Source organism: Nyctibius grandis, chromosome 3, assembly GCF_013368605.1.
Source record: "Nyctibius grandis isolate bNycGra1 chromosome 3, bNycGra1.pri, whole genome shotgun sequence".
Taxonomy (NCBI): Eukaryota; Metazoa; Chordata; class Aves; order Nyctibiiformes; family Nyctibiidae; genus Nyctibius; species Nyctibius grandis.
In genome coordinates, this window is record NC_090660.1 from 32,517,290 (window position 1) to 32,536,974 (window position 19,685).

Consider the following 19,685-nt stretch of genomic DNA (forward strand, 5'->3'; position numbering starts at 1 on the left):
CCTTTTCTGGCATTTCACTACTTTGATAAATGAGAGATGGTATATTTCACAATTTCAGGGATGCTCAGCTTGAAACACTTACAGGATCTCTTTTATTCTAAAAACACTCATCCCTTAAAAATTGTTCTGCTTCCAAGTGTCTCAGTTTCTGTATTGAGTCACTATTGAAAGTCTTACCGTAATAATTCAAAAAGCTTAATACATTCATAAGAAGTTTTCTTTAAAAAACCCTTTTCTTTTACTAAGATTTTCTTCTCCTACTAGTGCAATTTATAGAAAAAAAAGGTTCCAAGCCCAAATTGTAACCATTCTTTGTTGGGGCACTTGAATGCTGAACCAGGATCTGAATTTTGTAGCTACTTTTTCTCTCCACAGAGATTCAAAAACGTAAATCCCATTTGTGTTAGCTGTCAAATTAGCAAGATATGGCTGTGATTAGAACTGCTAAAAGACAGAATTTTCATTCTACGGACTTTTCTGGGGAAAAAAGAAATGTCATTCAGTTGCAGAATTAAAAGAATAAATACTGGAAAATTTTTCCCCAGAAATAAAACGACAATTAATTACTTAGACTTAATTAGAATCTGAGAGAATCAGAGAATATTAAGGTTGGAAAAGCAGGTCAAGTAAGAGCAGGTTACTCAATGCCTTGTCCAGTCTGGTTTTGAGTTTTCGTTGTCACCCTCAGCGAAATTTTTTTTCCTGATATATTGTCAGAATTTCCCATGTTCCAGCTGGTGCCTATTCCTCCTTGTTCCTTCCCTGAGCAGAGACTGTGCCCCCTGGTGCCACTAGGGTCCCTAGGTGCTGCTGGAGAGCTGCTTCTGCTGCCAGGAGGTTCTCCTCATCCCCAGTGCCCAACCTGCAGATGCCTCCAAACAATGTGGATCCCCTCCAGGGGCAGGTGTGCACGTGTGTGTGTGTTAACAAGTACTGTTAGTCAGCGTTTTCATCCTCATTGCCCCTGAGGGACAGCCCTAGTAACCAACTGCTCCTCAGTTGGACCCAGTACTGCTGCTCACACCCCACAGTGTGGTGTCTGGCAGTTTGGCCAGCAGTCCTTGTGGTCCTCCTTACCCCATTTGCTCTTAGAGTGCTGTGGGAGACCGCATCACAGGCTTTGTTAAGTCAGTAAACAGCATCAACTGCTCTTCCTTCATTCACCAAACCAGTCCTGTATTCATGGCAAGCTCTCAGGTGACACGGTTCAACCTTACCAAGTCCATGTTGTCTATTCCCAGTCATTTCTTGTTTTTCATGTCTTGGGTGTTGTTTTCTGGAGGATTTGGTCTGTAACCTTCCCAGGGACTGAGGATGATTAGCCTGTATTTACCTGGATCCTCCTTTTTGCTCTCTTGGAGGTGGATGTGATGTTTATCTTTTTCCAAAAGTGTTAGCCTTGAGAAGTCCATACCAGGTATTCTGTGTTCCCATGAAGCCCTATCTCACCAGACTTCCTCCTATCGTGTAGGCCCAAACCCTAAAAGCCACAATGTCCCACAATGTGTCTACCTGACTATAACTTTTCATGGCAAAATACACAAAATTTTTAATATAAGAAATCATAAGTTTATAACTCAGACTCCAGTTGTTGAAGAGTACAGAATTGGAGCTTTTTTGCTCAATGGCCACTCTATCAGAAGTTTTTCTGATTATTTTTTTCCCCCCATTTGTCCCACAACTCTCTCTTCTGGGACTAAAGTTCTAGTAAATGAGAAAAAAAAACTGTCCTAAGTGAAGGACAATTAATTTCAGGTAACTTGAAAGCTCCCTCCCATACAAGTAGTTGTTAAAATATAATATGGAAATGCTGCTTAAAGTGGTCTCAATATATAGAAGGGAAGGTAGTAAGAGACAAATCACAAGGGATCATAAAATATGGTGTGTCTTTGAGCACTACGATAAACAGGCTATTCAGTCTTGCTACAGTGCCAATATCTGTGGTAGTAAATCCACCAGACACTGCTATATTATAAGGAAGAAAAGAGGCTGAAGTACGTTGTCTGGCAAGGCCGCAAGAAAGAGAAGCTGGTAATAGCCTGCACATACCTAGAAGGCATTAGGGTCTAAAATGGAGGCAAAGTGATTGGCAAGATTCACAAGTGTCTAACAAAGAACAATAAAATGAAAGTAAGGGAAAGCCTATCAGGAAAATGTCTGGTTGGTGAGATATTAATAAGCTGTGGACACAGTCCCATGGGAACGTGAGGGACAACCCATGAGCTGGGATTATGAATACTGCATTGACTAACACATTAGAAAATGTTATCAATCAATCAGTCCCATATGAGCAGAGAAATGAAGGGAATGCTTTTGTGAGAATCCACATCTCTAGCATCTGTGATGCTCTGTTACATGCTCTGAGGATGTCCCATTGAAATCCATGTGGAAAAGTAGCCACTGATTTCAGTCAAGGTGGATCAAGACCTTAGTGCTAATACAGACCATGTTTGTCATAGTCATTTGTCTAGAAGCAAAGGTGTCAATGCACAAGGAATGGTTGTACCAGTGCAAGGACCATGGAAAAATAGGTATTCAGCACTCCTTTAGCTGTGTGCAGGAAGCTGTAGAGATAGTGTGTTAGCTGAATATCTGTTTTCCCTTATAGGAAGAGTTAATTAGTCATACTGGGGAGGGATTATACTATTTCATCCAGGAGAACATTGTAGGTTTATGTAGTTTTGTTTTTGCTATCAAAAAGACTATTACGTTCTATGTTTGAAAATGTAGCACCTGAAAGTTTAATTTTATTTTCCTTGTTTGTCAAGAGTGGGTTTTTTTTGTCTCTCTCAGATGTCTCACTTACGGGGGCCTCAAGTGTGCGTGGAGCCCATCTTGTTCTCACACAGATTGTTGCCCTTCTGATGAAGAGGTTTCACCACACTAGGCGAGACTGGAGAGGAAGTCTGTTAAACGTGCTGCTGCCTGTCCTCTTTGTTGCATTGGCAATGGCCTTGTTTAGCGTGAAGCCGCTGGCTATTGATTACCCGTCTCTCAAGCTGACACCAAGACTTTATGACAATGCAGAATCCTTCTTTAGGTAAAGGGCTCATCCATCATCATCATCATTACCCAGGGTTCTGGGACCTTTACCCTTGAGTTCTCATATTTTAAAGACTTTACATTCTAGGAAGAATAATAGATTACTTTTTACAATATCTGTTTATTTTTCAGGTGTTTAGTACATTTTTATAGATTATTATGTGGGAGATAAAATTAGAAAAGCATTGTGTGAAGGATTTTCTGGAGAAAAGGGCAAAGACTTTGTAGAAGTTTGAACTGGGTAATCTGTTTCAATACCAGTCATGGCCATTTATATGTAAATGCACAAGTGTATTTAAGCAAGCCTTTGCATGCTTCATTTTAACTAATTGCTTAAGTCTGAAGCCATTTTCTCAAAATAATTCTCAGGTTTGAAAGTGTCACACAGTATTAACAAAGCCTGTTGTCCTTCTTACTCAACCTCTAGTTTCTACATGCTCAGTTTGAAACCAAAAGCTGGTGGTTTCAAACTAAATAATCAAAATTATCTATTTTTAATGTACAGTATCTATAGCTCAACTCTGAACTATTCTGTATCAAGTGCATATCACATACAGATCACTTTCTCTATTGGACAAATATCCAGATATCCTCATAAACATAATATGATGCTGTTTGAATTTATAAATGAAATATAAAAAACTACTTAAACCATGCTAACTCTTAGGAATGTATGTTTATAAAGAGAAAGATGGCCATGGGGAGACTTTGGGATTTATTTAGCCATAATTATATTGAATTTTCTTTACATATTCACATGTAGTTTTTGAAATGAGATAATTTTGCTGTTTTGGTATGTTTCCTATGCATGGATTTATAGTTCTTGAATTTCTTGGTAAACATGTAGGATCTTGAGCCTGAAAGTTAATAGAACTAGACATACTAACATGCTTGTGCTTCTTTTTATTTTTTTTTTCTTTCTTTCCCCCCTCCCTCGCCCCCCGGCCCACTTTGAACAGCACTGAAGATGATTACCTAGGAAACCTTTCCCAGATTCTACTGAGATATTTTTCTGATTGGGACCACACATGCATGCATTCAAAACAAGGGTAACTATGAATAACGTAACTGCTTCCTTAACTGTAAATTGTAAATATTGTATATTCAATATTTTTTTTTCTGTGTGATGTGGACCATCTTAAGCTTTTCTTGGCAGCATGAGGTTAATGACAAATCTTTTCTGATGAAGGAGCTGGCATCCAGGCGAAGTACCTAAGTAGGCTTCATTGTTAAAGGTCTGATACAAATCCCTTAAAAGTCAGTGACAGCTTTCTGATTAATTTCTGGAGGATTTTGTTCAAATCTAGTGTCCATATGAATGAAGGTTAGATAATTACAATATTTGTTAGGAAGCATTCCAGATTTCCAAATTTAGGAATGCAGAGTTGTGACCATGCTTTACTTATTGCTGCAAACACAAGGCATGCAGATCATTTGCTGCTTTACTTATATAAATATTTTTAGTGAATCCACTTTGATACAAATGAGTAAAATTGATATAGCTTTAGACACAGCTACCTCTGTGATAAAATGCTAAGAAGTTGTTAGAGATGCCAGATCTGCTTGCTGCTCTGTGGATTTCTTCTGTTAAGGAATATATTCCTTTCATTTAATGGTTGTTCCCATTATGTTTATTCCCATTAGAAAAAATAATTCATGTTGGCAGATGGAATCTACGTCACCTCAGGATTCATGTGGATGTGTGGCTGAACAAGATGTATGTCATTTTGTATTTACTTATGTATGTAAAAATCATGTGTGTATATATTACATTGAATACCTTGACTCTTCTTTTTGAAGGGCTAGAGAAAGTCATGAGGAAATAAAACCTCAGAGCACTGGCTTTGTTATGATTGGAGATTTCTTTCTGTTTCACCTAACATTTGGGCTACGTGTTCTGAAGTCTTCAGGGAGCTTGCACAATTTTGATGTATATATATGTGTGTATATATATGCACTAGAAATGGCTATAGATTGATCCGAAATAACAGGAATCAGAGATGGCTGAATTATTCTCAGCAGATGCAACTTTGCTTTAAATATGTTATAGGACTTTGCTTACAAAAAGCTCATGTAAAACAAGGTTAAAACATAACACTTCTGTAATATCTGGAAGACTACCTACTTTCAAAAGGGAAGGGCAGGTGATCCTAGCTGATAGAAGCTACGAGGGAATCTACATGTGAATGAGATTTAATTGTTAGAGTTCGGTTTTGATTAGGATTGTGTATTTGAAAATAGAACAGCCTTCGAGGAAAAAAAAGATTTTGAAAAAAATAATGAATTCCTGACCTTCTTGACCAGAGAGTTTTCCTGCTGACTTGCTCTGAGGTTGAGTAATAAACAAGAATGTGAAATTGTGTCTGAAGTGACAAATATATTTCCCTGTATGGGAGCACTCTATCAAATAAGTTCTCTCCTTCATAAAGATATCAATATTTAGAGTAAGATTTGCATCTGAAATATAGGAATACAGTTTTGGGAAAAGTGGAAGGAGGAAACCAATTTTTTACTTTGCTGGGCAAGGAACATATTTGCCTCTAACACTAGTGAGATGTATACTTAAAATACGAGAAGCTTAAATAAAATGGGAATGGGAACTCACACAGGGAGAGGCCCATTAACCGTGAAAGCTCAAAGGAGAGAAGTCACTTGACAGTGGAGGCAGAACCTGTATCTGTGAGCTATGGAAAACCAGAATCTCTGAGTGTGAATTTTAATTTGTGTAGTGTTGAGATGTCAAATAAGCATTAAAATTTTTCAGTTGATATACATAACATACTTTATAAGGCTTCTGAGATACCTGATCATAATATTTCTCTCCTTTTCTTTGTTTGTGAGAATATCCCACTGAGTCATTAGAAAACATTTTCCTTTATTCTTTTCTGCAGTCCATCAATGAAATTTTTAGAAGCATATTACATTAATTAGAATTTTGTTTTCATCTCATATTCATCTGATGCCTTTATTGTGCTTCTTCTCAGGCACAACAAGTGAATAGCAGTCTTGCCTTTTTCATTATTGCAAACCTTTCTAAACTTATATACAAGTTTTGATGTTTTCAAAACAAAACTGACAGGGTTGCAAGAGAAATCAAATGTGGTTCTAATATGTAGGTGACACAATTACTTGAGATGTTCTTATAAATATAAAACCATACATAATTTACTGAGAAGTTATCAAAGCTGAGGAAGGCAAATCTGGTTGAAAAGCAATGCTGTAAAATCTGTAAAAATTCAAAAAAATGGATAAATGTAGGGCCACTGATTTTTAAGAGTGCTTTACTTATTTTATGTATACTGTTTTTCAGATGTGTCCAAGTTTCAACACCTCTGCTCCCTATGTGAAGAATAAGAAAGGGCATATTTTGTATAATCTTTCAGGGTTCCTTGTAGAAGAATATTTAGCGAGGCGTTCCAACAAAGCAAGGTAACCTTAAAATATCTAACCTTTGTTTATCCTTTGTGTATAAAAAACCACAGTCCTTCCTGATGCAAAGCATAGACCTACGTCACTGAGAATATAAGGGGTAATGGCCTTTATCTGTTGGTTGTTATCAAGGCATAGAATCAGCCTAAGGTAACACGGAACCCCTCCACGGTCACTTCTCAGAGCTTCCTCCAGCAGTTGCATGATAATTTTCTCTAGGCATACCCTGGCTCTTCTTGCCACACAGAGAATTATTTCAGCATCTCAGAGAAAGAAAATGTGTATGCATATGCAAATCAGATGAACAACACAGTTTCCATTTCTCAGAGACTCAGTCAGATAGAGGTGGAAGTGCTCCAATTAATCTTTTCCTTGAACTAAAAGGGCTGATATCTGCCTGCCAAGACTTCCTATTCTGTGATACCAGCCACAGAGGTTATAATCTGCTGTATTCTGAGGTTTACTTACATGCCTTTACAGCTCAACCACTGCCTTTGACATAAGTGCAAATACTAGACCAAGTATGATTTTATCAAGGAGAAGAAAGTGTGAACCATTTACACATCAAAAAAAGTGTATATGATTTGGTAAAAATAGAGGTGTATGTCTTAGAATGAAAGATTTGAGCTAGAATATGGAGTAGAAAGAAATCAGGTTGTTTAAGATGTTTCTGAAAGTCAGTAATACCTCACTTGCTCACACATCCTCTGTTGCTCAGGGATTTCAGCTTTCAGAAAGTAAAAATTCTTATCTGAGGGAATCCCTTTGCCAGAAAAGAGCAATAGTATTTACCTGATTCAAGAGTATATTGAGCTCCTCCTTTTTAACAGAGAAGGGGTTTGTGAGGAGTGAAGTTTTACTTTCAGTTAAAAAAGCATTAATTGCCACTCCATCATTGCAAGAAAAGACTGCTAAGCTTAAGGCAGGTAACTTGTGATTACTTAATTTTCTATTACCAGATATGGTGGTTGGTCTTTTGGAGGGAGGAAAACATTTGAACTTCAAGATAAAAAATTGAATAACACCAAATCTAAGCCTTTGGCTAAGGTAAGTGTTGAATGTATATGTGCGCATTTGTATGTATGTGTTGCTTATGTATTCAGGCTCCAGACTTCACTGCACTTCACAAATAATAAATCATTACATAAAATCCTTGCATTTAGAAACTAGGAGAAAACCCCTCTGTCTATTATAGTCCACTTGCCTGTTCATAATTCTTGAAGCATTCTGTGTTTTGAGAAGCAGTTTTAAATGATTCAAATGATACGGCTTTTGTTGTTTTTTCCTGTGAACGTATTTCAGAGTCTAACTGAGCTCACCTTGAAAACTTTTTTTTTAAGTAGTCAGCCCAAGTATTCTTCTATTTTTTTTGTTTTCTACAAAAAGTCAATGTCAGAATTGACAAAATTCTTTGAACATCTCAAAAATGAGTTATTGATGCTTTTTTCATTTCTGCAATGAATACTTTTCTTTGCTACATTTCTCTGTCTGCCCCTCCCCTCCCCCCTCAAAGTAAAGATTTAGCTTCTAGGAGTAGCTACTTCTGCATAACAAGCATGCTACCCTGTGTTTATAATCCTCTTTTCAAATATGAGTAACTTTCCATTTTTATTCCAGAGAAACAGAAGTGTCCCTTCCTGATAATAGTCAGGTTGTGATATCTGAATCTCTTCTTGACCTTAGATCATACTGTCTGGCAATGCTACACAGAGACAGTGTTTTTTGTTTGGAGCTACCTCTGAAGTCAGGAAAAGAAGGACTATTCTAAGCACAACTGAAATGAAGAGCTTTTCCTTGAGGCCTGTTGGTATGCACTGGAAGGATACAGTATCTCCATACTGTGAAAACTTAGGATGGGACCTAGAGGCTAACAGGCAATTATCAGTGCAAGGGATTTTTATTTTCCTTGTGAATGCTTTGAAAGCTTCTTTTGGGATCCATTCAAATGTAAACCAGTAATGAGCAGAGGAACAGGAGTCTTGGAGGAGTTTTGAAGAATATCAGCGAGTGGTCTCTAGTTTTGTATTCGAGGCAAAACAGATTTGTTCAGAGGAAGCTGTCAATTTTATGGATTTCAGATTAGAATATGAAAGAAAGATGCTTCTGCCTTTGAATTGTTTTATGGGAGTATAGAAACTAGATTTTATTTGGTCTTATAAAAGAAGAAGAGAAGGAACAATGTAAATAAGCTCTATCCCAAAATCCATTTTGGACTGTGTTAAAACAACATGCAGATATTTGCCAATCCAGTATAATTTCATGTTTAGTTTTGCAAAATCACTGCCTGTTTGCAATGCCTTTTCCATGTAGTTTTGTTAAAAGTCTCTCTATCTTATATACACACCCTACCTTATATATTTTCATTTTGGTCGTTTGTGATCTCCCTTCTACCCCCATTTTTCATATAGCTTTAAACTCCAGTTCCATCAATCCTTTATTAGGAACTTGAAGTCCTAGAGAACTGCAGTAAGATGTGTTTTTCTGACTGCTGTTTTTTGTCCTATGTATCTTTAATCATTTTAGACTCTTGTTTTGACATGCCTGCACTGTGGTTTTTATCAGAGTACTTTTTTTTTACATGTCTTTGGCATAGAGCTCTACCTGCCATCAACACAGGGATAAATTATAGTTATACTGTTAGTGAGTAAGCTTCATATTTCAAACCCAAAGAAAATAGTGGAGTAGATTTATAAAGGGCACTGTGTTATCTAAAATACCTCCTGGAAGTGGCTTTCAACTGATGCAATGTCAAATTATTGCATTAACCTTTCAGTAATTAATGACCAGACTTTTACTTCGACCTTTCAAGCTTGTTCATGAGACAGTGAATGTACCATTTACATAGCCTTGTATTAAAGAAAATGAGAAATTTGCATTTGAAGAGTCTTGCTGTATGATTCATTTCGGTTTTGAAAATTTCTGGATTTTTATACATTATTCTCCTCCACTCAAAAAGCCAACAATTTTTCCAGTTTGAATTAAAAATACCAATTCAATACCTATTTTACTTTACCTAATCTTACCATGCTGTGTATACCACATATGTGGTATATGCATGTGCACAGAGAATGTGTATGTGTGCATGCACGAGAGAGAACACATCTACCACATGACAAACGGTTGATTAAAACCTTTGATTACTGACGTTCACTGATGATCACTGCTATGTGTCAAAAGCACAACTCCTCCTCAAATTTTTTGTGTTTTCATGACTCTCTATTCTTTGGTATCCTTTGATAATGTGGGCAAAAAGTGTTCCATAGTGATTTCATAGTTGCTGTTGTTTACAACATAATTAAAGATAGGAAGATCATGTGGTAATTTTAAATAGTCCTGAAAGGCAATATGTACTGTTTACGTGGCATTCTGAAGTGTGAATTTTTCCTATCTCAAAGGTTGGGATTTGTGGCTTTACTGTACAGTAATATAGTGTAAGTGTCCAGAGGAATTTACATCTCTCCAGTCTAATACCCCTTCTGTCTGTCCTGATACTTGGTCCATCTAATACCCTGTCATGAATCTGGTCCTGCAATGCTTAGGGATTTTTTCTTCATAGGCCATAGGTTAGTGAAAATGTCAGTCTAGCATTGTTCTGGAATATTAATGTCAGGTAAAAAAGGTATGGAATAATGGAAAACACATCTTTACAGAACTTATATCTAATGTGGTAAGGGGCCATGTTTTTCCTTCGGAAGGAATTTTATCAACTGTGGATAGAAGATAAAATAATGAAAATAAAAATTAATCATCTTAATCTATATATTTTTCCATTGCTCATCTCTTTTCTGCCCTCTGTAAATAATTAACTGTGTGGCACACAAGAAATATGAAAGATATTTCAGCTGGAACTAATGTTTTTCCCTTTTTATATTTTACCTTTGCAATCAATTTAGAATAAGCCACAAGACTTCAGGAAAAAGAACTTAAATGAATCTTCTGATGAAATGAACAACCTTAAATGCCTCTTTTGCGAGATTATAAACAATTAAATGTCCAGCTTCAATTTGGTTATTTCCTAGTGGTTTGATTCAGTGACATAATGTAGCTTGAAGGAAGAATTCTAATTAATGTGTGGGATATTGAAATTTATTGTTACATACAGTGCTCTATTGTGTTTTTTGTATTTTCATTTGAATATTGGTCACATAATTATATTTCTAAGGTGTTCTGTGAACAGTTGAGACCTTTCCCCCACTTCAATTAAATGAGGATGTGTCATCAGAATTGTGCTTTATTGTTTTCTTAATTGCCTTTTTTTTTCAATAAAACAAACACAATTGCAGTGGAGTTTCATTATGTATGTATAACTTTCTCTTCAGCACAAATCTTTTTTAAAAAGATAGAATAAGAAATGGGTGTGTGGGACTGTGAAAAAGACTGGCTACCCTTGATCACTTGTTTATGTTTCTTTGCTCTGGTTGCAATTTGCACAGGAGATCCAGCAGTGCAAAGATTTGCAGTTTTCCTAAGGACACTTAGGTTCTATTTCACTTAATTTCTTTAAAGAACTCTCTCGTTGATTAAAGAATGGGAGATCTAGTTTCTGTAGTAATTTGTGGGAATTGAACTGGAGGAGAAAAAAGGAGTTGCGTATGAGTTTGCAAAGGGGAAAAGAGTTTAGGATTTTGTTCTTTTTTCTTTTCTTTAAACATGGGGACATAAGGTGCTGTTGAGACTTCAAGCAGTTGTGAAGACCACATAAAGAAGAGTAGAAAATGTGAAAACTAACGCAAGCAAGAGATTCAAATGATTCAAGGCCGAGAGGCATAGGAGAAATGACAGTGGACCTCAGAGTGGTGTTTGAAAGCACGATATAGGATAGATGAGAGGAAATTGAATGGACAGTTAGAGTGTTGTAAACCTTGCCTTGCAACAGAGTACAATGGGGAGATCCAAACAAGTAGGTAATCAGGAAAAAAAATCACCAGAAAATTATTATTAAGAGAGGGAAATAGAACTGAAGATTAGACAACCTGCACTGGGAAACACAGAAAAGAATGCAGCAGGAAAAACAGTCAAAGTCTGGAACTAGTGTCCAAGTAAGGATTGTAGCTGAATACTACAAGAATGAAAAAACAGAATTATCTGCAATTAAATTAAAAAAAAATATCTGGAAGTTTACACCAGTATCAAGAAAAGGCACATACATATGGACGAGCACTAGATGAGAACAGCATCAGAGTGATGAGAAAAGAATCTTTAGGGAAGTTTCCAAGATATAACTGTATAGATGGTAATTTTAGAAAGGATCTAAGAAAACTGAAATCCTAGAAGAAGGGTGTTAAGGCAAGAAAGACCTATATTTAAAACCATACACTTTGCAGTATGATTCAGAATTCAGACACAAAATGAAAATTGCCCAGCATCAACCTGAGATGTACAAAATACAGATTAGCAGATAGCCGATATCAAATAGGGAAAGGTTAAGAGGTTTTCAACTGTATAAAGAAAAAGGGGAGATGAAAGGTTGTTGTGGAGTGAGGAATGGATAGTAATCAAAGATGATTTTAAACATGTCACTAAAACTGAAAACAAACATATGTAATAATTTGACCTGGTTTTCAGTATGGATAATGGGGGTTCAAAGGCACTATGATTAACAGTAATGAGGCACAGAAATGGAATCAATTTCCAAAGGCAAAGCAAAACTTAAACCTCAGTATATTCAGTTTTGGGACATAGCAGGCTCTCAGCAATGATTCTAGTGCATGGAACTGTGAATTTTAAGTACATTTATCAAGTTGGGGTGATTCTGTATGATTTGAGAATAAAGTAAATGTTACAGAATTGCTTCCCTGTGCTCCTCAAAGAGACTGGCTTACCTTGTCTGCCTTAAAGTTTGTCCGTATTAATTTCCTCCATGCTTAACAAAACACTGATAATTGCTTATTGAAGGTGGAGACATAGCTTTGTCCTTTATTGAATAGTTTCATACTTCACCTTGCAAACAGTGCCTCCTTGATTCTTTCTTTCCCCACTTTCTACAATATTCTGTTCCTAGACATTTTATGCTGTGTGTCATTTGCAGGTATTATTTAGATAAGTCTTTTTGGACTTTTTTTGGATTTTTTTTGAATTTCAATAAAGTTCCCCACTTGTAACACTAGTTTTACTCATATTTTTGTATTTTTAATTAAATCAACAAATGTTATTTTTATGTTGCTTTTCCTCTATTTGTTCAACCAAATGTGCGTGAAGGAAGGGACACTGTATTCCATTAAATCAGAGAATCTCAATTTAATAATTAACATAGGTGTACAGCTCCAACAGTAGAAAACAAAATGCTGCACTATGTTGAAAGACCTATCCAAATTAACTGTTTTGGTTCTGCCTTGTTCACTTTCTTCTATAAACAGGTGTCATAACAGAAGAATTAGGTATGTTCATGCAATTCTTCAAGGTATGGGAGCTTTCAGATCACTGTTCAGATTCAACTCATTTTTGGTTCACAATTTCCATTCTCTCTTGCAGGTATGGTACAACCAAAAAGGTTTCCATTCGCTGCCATCCTACTTAAATGAACTCAATAACTTCATTCTGTGGCTGAATTTGCCTCCTAATGTGGATTGGAGACAGTATGGTAATAGTCTTTCTTTAAGTCTTTTTTCATAACTTTTGAAAAGTAGTTTTTAAATAAGCTAAAATAATTTTAAGTGTGAGAATTTTTCATACGAAGTAGGATTGCAGAGTCACATATTTCTTGGGAGGATTTGAAAGTGGAACTTTTAATTAAACAGAAGGTTTGTTTGTGTGGAGAATATAGTACACATTAAGGTAAAATTTGAATTTACAGCTAACTATGCCATATGAGTTTCTTACAAAGGACATTCCTGTGGAATAAGTGTAAATTTGTTTGCTACACTTGGAATGTTAGTCCCTGTGAGACCACTGCTAGGGCTGCATAAATAGGATGATTTAGGCACAACAGAGTATGAATTTATAACTTCTTTGTAACTTGACTCTATCTCCTTATGTAAATATCCAGGGTAAACCCAGAGTATCCTGTAAATTCATGCTGCAATGTGATGTTCCATAACATCCTGCTACTCAAGGAACAGAGGAGTCTGGTATAACTTATTATTGTACATAACAAAAGAGAGATTAGCAAATTTGACACCTGAATTCTCCCATTCAGATATCCCTGAACTGAATAAGAACTAGTCAAAATAAAAATCTTTCTTACAAACTGACTTTTTAAAAAAATGACTGTAGCAAAAGGCTCAGCTGTTAACACAGGTGAACTTTTAGGATGTTGAAATCTAGTTTGAAATCTGGGCTTGATAGTTCAGGCTAACTTCTGTTCATCCCAGTTCCTTTCATTCTTAAGGTTTTGTTAAAGAGGAATTAGTTTGGTTTAGAGATATTTAAAAATAGCTTATGACCAATTTTTAAGATTTTTTGAAAAGGTAGGATGATTTTCTGTAACGGTAAAATTATTTTCAGTGTATTTATAATGAAGAAGGAAGAAAGAAGATGAAAATTAGTGAACAGGGGGAAGGACTCCTGAGTATCTGAAAATAGAAATTCATTAAGAAAAGTTTCCAGAATGTCAATGAAAAAAGAATTGCTTGCTTTCAAGATGGCTGGGGTTTTATTTTTCTAAATGAATTATGAGAAAGAATCAAAGGTAATGTATTTCCGCAGAAAGTTTGAATGAAATGAAATCAGGTATTTTAATGAAAATTTTTAATAGAAATCAATTTTTAATTAAGTTTCCCTGCACTTCATGAACAGTACTGATGCTAGCTTGTTTTCTGTAGCATTAGATATCCCATTCTGGAATGTAAATGTTTAGGTACCCTTACTTTTATATCTGTCATGGAGAATTGGGGACTTACCATCCAGGTTAAAGTCTGAGAAAATTATAGTTGTCCCAAGAATTGTGTAAATGTTATATTTTATGTTGTTGCATGACATAGAAACACAATAAGCAAAACAGTGCTTAATAAATATTTGAAGTCTTGGACTGTCATCTATACAAATATGGGCTCATTATATAATGTCCTGGCAAAATATGTTGACTAAGTCTCTGCAGAAGTAGAGTTTATGAGCTAGAAAGCAGTTTATGTGTATATCTATTGGAGAGGTGCAATAAAGATGGATTGATCTTGCTCTTGAGACATAATGCAGAGGCACTAGTCAGAGAAATCCTAGAAAGAGAAGTGAAGGTGTCTACCTATCTATCTTTAGGTATGTATATGTGTGTACACATATATGTATATGAATGTGTGTACACACACGTGTGTGTGAGTATATATGTGTGTATATGTGTGTAGGGACAAATACATACATATATTTATTTTTTAAAAAAACTTAACAGTTTTCCAATGCTATATGAGGCCCTTAAGCTCAGTTCACTTTGACTTTGAACTATCTCTTATTTAAGGATATTGCTCTGACAGAGATCCTGTAAATTAGCAGTCAGAAGACTACATATCATTTTTCAACACTGAAATCTATTCTTTTTTTCTTCCCCCTCTTGCAAACTCTGTTTATATGCAAGGTCAGTTCTAGAATATTATTGGAAATTGCGGTGAGGAAGCTTGTTAGGATGTTGCAGAAATGTAGTTTTGTAAGTCTGACTTACATTAATGCCATGGTTTTTTTTCACAGGATAACTTCTTCCTGTCTACAGAACCAGTGCTTCTGTATTACTTTCAAGCGATATAAAAGTAATTCGACCCTTGAAAAGGGAGTGTGAGGACACAGTCTTTCCTTCCCTCACAAAAAATAAATCTTGCTTTACTGCAAGAGATTTATTTCAGTAGGGTAGACCATTACCATGGATGTAAACAGAGTAGCAACTAATATGATATTGAAACAACCTTGAAAGAGGTCAACAGCTTATTTCAATGCTCATATAAAAACTGAGGAACACTTACACTTAGCAATTATATCGTCCAGGTATTTCTTAAGCATGAACCCAGTTGGAGTTCTCCCATGTTCTCTGGAGGAGGGAAGAGTCATTACAGACAGTGCACCTAGTTCTACCTGCTTTGCTTGAAGGGACGGACCTAGAAACTTTCATAGAAGATCAGTGGTACTGGTCCCAGTTTGTGATAGGTTTTAGTGATAAGGAGCTGAGAAGGAGGCTAAATGCTTTTCTCTAATGTTTTTTCTTCAGTCAGGAGGATACAGGGAATCTAGACTTAGGATTTTGTATGAGAGTTTGAAGGAACAAGTTGTACCCAAGAATATAGAGAACATATGCTGCCTTGTGCTGATTTGTATCCTGAGGGATTTGTATCTGTTCTAAAAACTGTGAAAAAGAATTGATGATGGTTTTTCTTGTGTCAGTCCAAGTTACTGACTCTTGATCATCCTGAGCATGCAGGAGCAGGAAATGATAGTTGTTTGGTGATCAAAAATACTTCCTTTTCATTATTGTGTAATGTGATCTTCAAATTCTTTCTTTGCAAGTGGAGAGATTTCTCTTTTTTTCCCCCCATATGGGGTTATCAGTAAGTTTCTCCATGAAGTTGCTTGGAAAGTTACAATGTTTGCTTCTTGTAATTTTGATGTAAAGAGTGGTATGGTTGTTGACAAATAAATTCTATTTTCTAGTGGGTTACAAATTCAGTGACATAATTAAAATGAACATGTTAATAAAAAAAAATGAGAAAGACTATTCAACAGAGAAGGTAAGACGTACTGGATTTTTGTCAAAACTCTTCAGCTCTGGATGGTCTTCAAGTTTATGTGAATGATGTTTGTATGTTTTTAAATATCTTTCTGAAATGCTGCATTCCTGCAACTAGATAATGTAATGAGAGCAAGTAAAAACTGGAATAATGAAGTAAGAGGAATAAAAAACTAAAAGGCAACATTTTTTGCTTAAGTTTAAGATACTTTGACTTGGATCCAAATTTCTATGTTATTTTTCACACCTGTTTGTATACAGTTGAGTCAGAATGTGTTTATCATGCTGGAATATAGGAGAAGGACTGTTACCTACCTCTTAGGGTAAGGCTATATAAAGAAAAAAGGAGTGGTAGTCATCTATAATGATATCTGTAATGTACAGTGATCAAAAAAAAGTTCTTACACCATTACTCAAAGAACAGAAAGGTATCAATTTAGAAAGGCCTTGTGCAATGCAGCTGCCCCATCTCAGGACTTCTATTGAAGTCATTGATTTTTAAAAACCTTTCATGCTAGGGCTCATTTTAAGCGTTCGTACAGCATCCTCGTTTATTTCAGATTCAGTTCTTCAAAAGAGCTGAAGGGATCAAGAGACCCATTTTCAGCTGAGTTTTGGTGGAAAGTGACTGTATAGTTTCCTGATTGCTTTGCAAATTGTAACTTTAAACCTCTTTTCAAAGGAAACTGTAGAATGGCATTTAGTGGGAACCTTCTTAACCATGTCTGGTTAGTGAGGGAGAAAGTAAAATATAAATCATTAATGAGGGTGCTGCCTGTGAAATTCTTCATAACATAAGTTGTAATTTTCAGTGAATAGTAATGTCTCATTTTATACAAACAGAAATCTCGTCATAAATTTTAAATGCCCACAAAGAGGAACTTGTAAAAAAATGTGTGTGTATATATATTATCTCCATTTTTTTATACATACTATTATTCTAATCTATTTTATTCTTATCTGAAATAAAAGGTCAGGAATAAAGAAACCAAGATTGGTCTTCTATTCAAGTCTGTAACAATTATGACATTTAGAATTAGTAGCACAGGTCTAAATCGATCTGTGTACTCAAGACTCATCATGCTATGTGACAGAAAGAAGAGATAGTTTACAAAGGAGTGCCAAGAGACAGGCTCAGATAACCCAAAATACAGTGCAGAACTGCAAAGTATACCCAAGGACAGGTCTGATTAGCCTATGGTGATGGCATACAAGCTTGAAGACTCTTGAGATTTTTTCCTCTAGGTCTCTCCACCCTATACTGAAAAAGTTCTGCTTGATTCTTATCACTGTCCTCCTTTTTACTGCAAAACCACAGATTTTGCAGTGTGATTACGTGGAAAGTTGCACCTAGGCAGGATGGACTGGGCTACCAGCACCTCATGTTCTTTATAACCTACAGGAAGGAAACATTCCAAGCCTCTAAGACTATGCCACATTGCACGTGACTTTCTTTTCTGACAGATGGTCAGGTGGTTTAGATTTGAAATAGAAGATCTAGAGTACTTTCTTGTGAAGGTACAGTTTGCAGACTGTTAATAAGATGTTGGTATGGGGAAAGGTGTCTTGAGTTGTGCAGCTCCTGAATGGCAACAGGGCAGGATTTTTCCTACTACAACCAAGATGCTGTTCATTTCAAATGTCTATAATGTGGATGCGTTTTCCTTTTTCCTGTGAACTGTCACATCCGGAATGGAAAATGATAGTATTTTATTCTAGAGAATGTAGTAATGCTTATAACATTTTATAAAGAATTTATTTCACCAGGTTAGGGATGCCTTTTTAACATATTAGAATCTAAAATTAGTTTAATCAAGAACAATGTAAGAAAAGGAATGACATTGTTCAGCCTGGGAGGGAGAATACTAAGGGGAAATCATGCAGAAGCTGAAAAGGGTACAATTAATTGTTTATTGTCTCTTCTACTATTAAGCATGTAGCATGGAGCTCCTAGTGGCATTTCCAATGTAAATACTCTCCCCCCTTACCCTCAACTGGATTATTAATACAATTTATAGTTAAACTGTGGAGCTATGAGTACTTTGCTCCTCTTTTTTCCTTACTAATGTGGCTTGCAGGATTGGTGAAAATGCCCTTGTTTCTCAGTTGTGTAAAGATAAGTCTTTCACTGAGCAATACAAGATATAGCAACTGAGCCTTTTGCTTTCAAAAAAAGAAAAAGAAAAAGAAAGAAGAAAGAACACACACAAAAAGTTATTAACTATATGCAAAAAAAAATGAGGAAGGAAAGAAAAAGAAGTTTCTTAGCTGAAAGACAGCTTTTATATATGGTAACCATCTCTCTCTTCACCCCACTCTAATCGAGGAAATAGTGCCTTCTCAAGCCCTTCATTTTTATGTTGGAGAAGGTTAAAAGGTCTAAGAAAGTCTTGACATCATGGTGTTCACTTACTTTCTGAATGCAACATTAAAACCCTGATATAGTATAAGGATCTCCATGGTCACAGTTTTTCCTGTTCTTGAATTGCTTATGCAGGGCTTTGGAAACACTGGAATTGGTGGCTATCACAATTTTTCACCCGTGCCCATAAAGAAGCCTAAACTGTCACTGTAAAAATAATGTGACCAACTCTGTGCCAAGGACATAGACAAAGGGTGTTTTAGGACAATTAGGAAAATTCTGGTTGTGATTAAGTCAGGGGAATATAATGGCAATCTGTAGATGTGGAAGTAATAATTTCATATTGAGAAATATATGAAAAGGAGCAAACAGAGTTAGAGCTGAATCATATCAAATTCGTTGATATTACCTGTCTTGTTTTTCCCTTGTGAATACTGATTTGGCAAAATTTGCCCTGAAGGCTGTTCACACAAGGCTTGCAAATACAATCTTTAAAAAAAATCCTTGCATAAACACTACATGCATTTGTTTAATAGGAGCTTTGTCATTTAGGACTTCTTGGTTTATCTGTCATTTATGGTTTTTATTTTAAGTCCTCAAAGTTGATGTTTAGTTTTCGACTTAATGAGCATCATTATAGCAGCTTTACATAGTAAGAAGGCATATAAAGGCAAGAAGGCATCAATAAGTACATTTTACATCATGTTAACAGCTGATGAAGATATATATAAAAAAAGACGGTCTAGGTGGTTAGGTGAAATTTAGGAAGGGATAGATTATAAAAGTACACAAAAGGGTTTTTTTAATTAAAAAATACATATACTAGCAAATAGCATATATCAAATGTGTTGGCTTATTTTGCTATTGGAAGATAGTTTATAATTTACTTCTCCTTAGGTTGAAGGGAACTTTTTTTCCCTCTGTGCATTACAAGCCAGTTTGTTTGCTTTATATAAATTCATCATCTATTTTTGGACAATGCGGGGGAGGGAAGAAATAATTATACTAAAAAATGTAGCAAATGTAGAAGACTTATGCTCGAGACTAATTGAAAAATTTTAAATAATGAATGAAAGGCAAGTATTATATTTAATACATTGATAGAATTTTGAATTCTAACATAGAAATGAACTTCGCTTAACATGGTCATACTTTGGATAATTGCAATTCAGCAGCCCTGGGAAATTTAATCTCAGTTGTGTGTGTAAATTT

At 35.7% G+C, this 19,685-nt stretch overlaps 1 protein-coding gene across 1 annotated transcript in view; it reads left to right on the forward strand.

The window, feature by feature from the left end:
- ABCA13 (ATP binding cassette subfamily A member 13) overlaps positions 1-19,685 on the forward strand; it is a 209,456-nt gene that overhangs the window by 133,280 nt on the left and 56,491 nt on the right. Inside the window, exons 36-41 of the mRNA XM_068396499.1 lie at positions 2,794-3,040; positions 4,002-4,091; positions 4,687-4,759; positions 6,353-6,471; positions 7,431-7,518; positions 12,943-13,051. Coding sequence (XP_068252600.1) covers positions 2,794-3,040; positions 4,002-4,091; positions 4,687-4,759; positions 6,353-6,471; positions 7,431-7,518; positions 12,943-13,051 — 726 coding nt within the window. The remainder of the gene's footprint in view (positions 1-2,793; positions 3,041-4,001; positions 4,092-4,686; positions 4,760-6,352; positions 6,472-7,430; positions 7,519-12,942; positions 13,052-19,685) is intronic.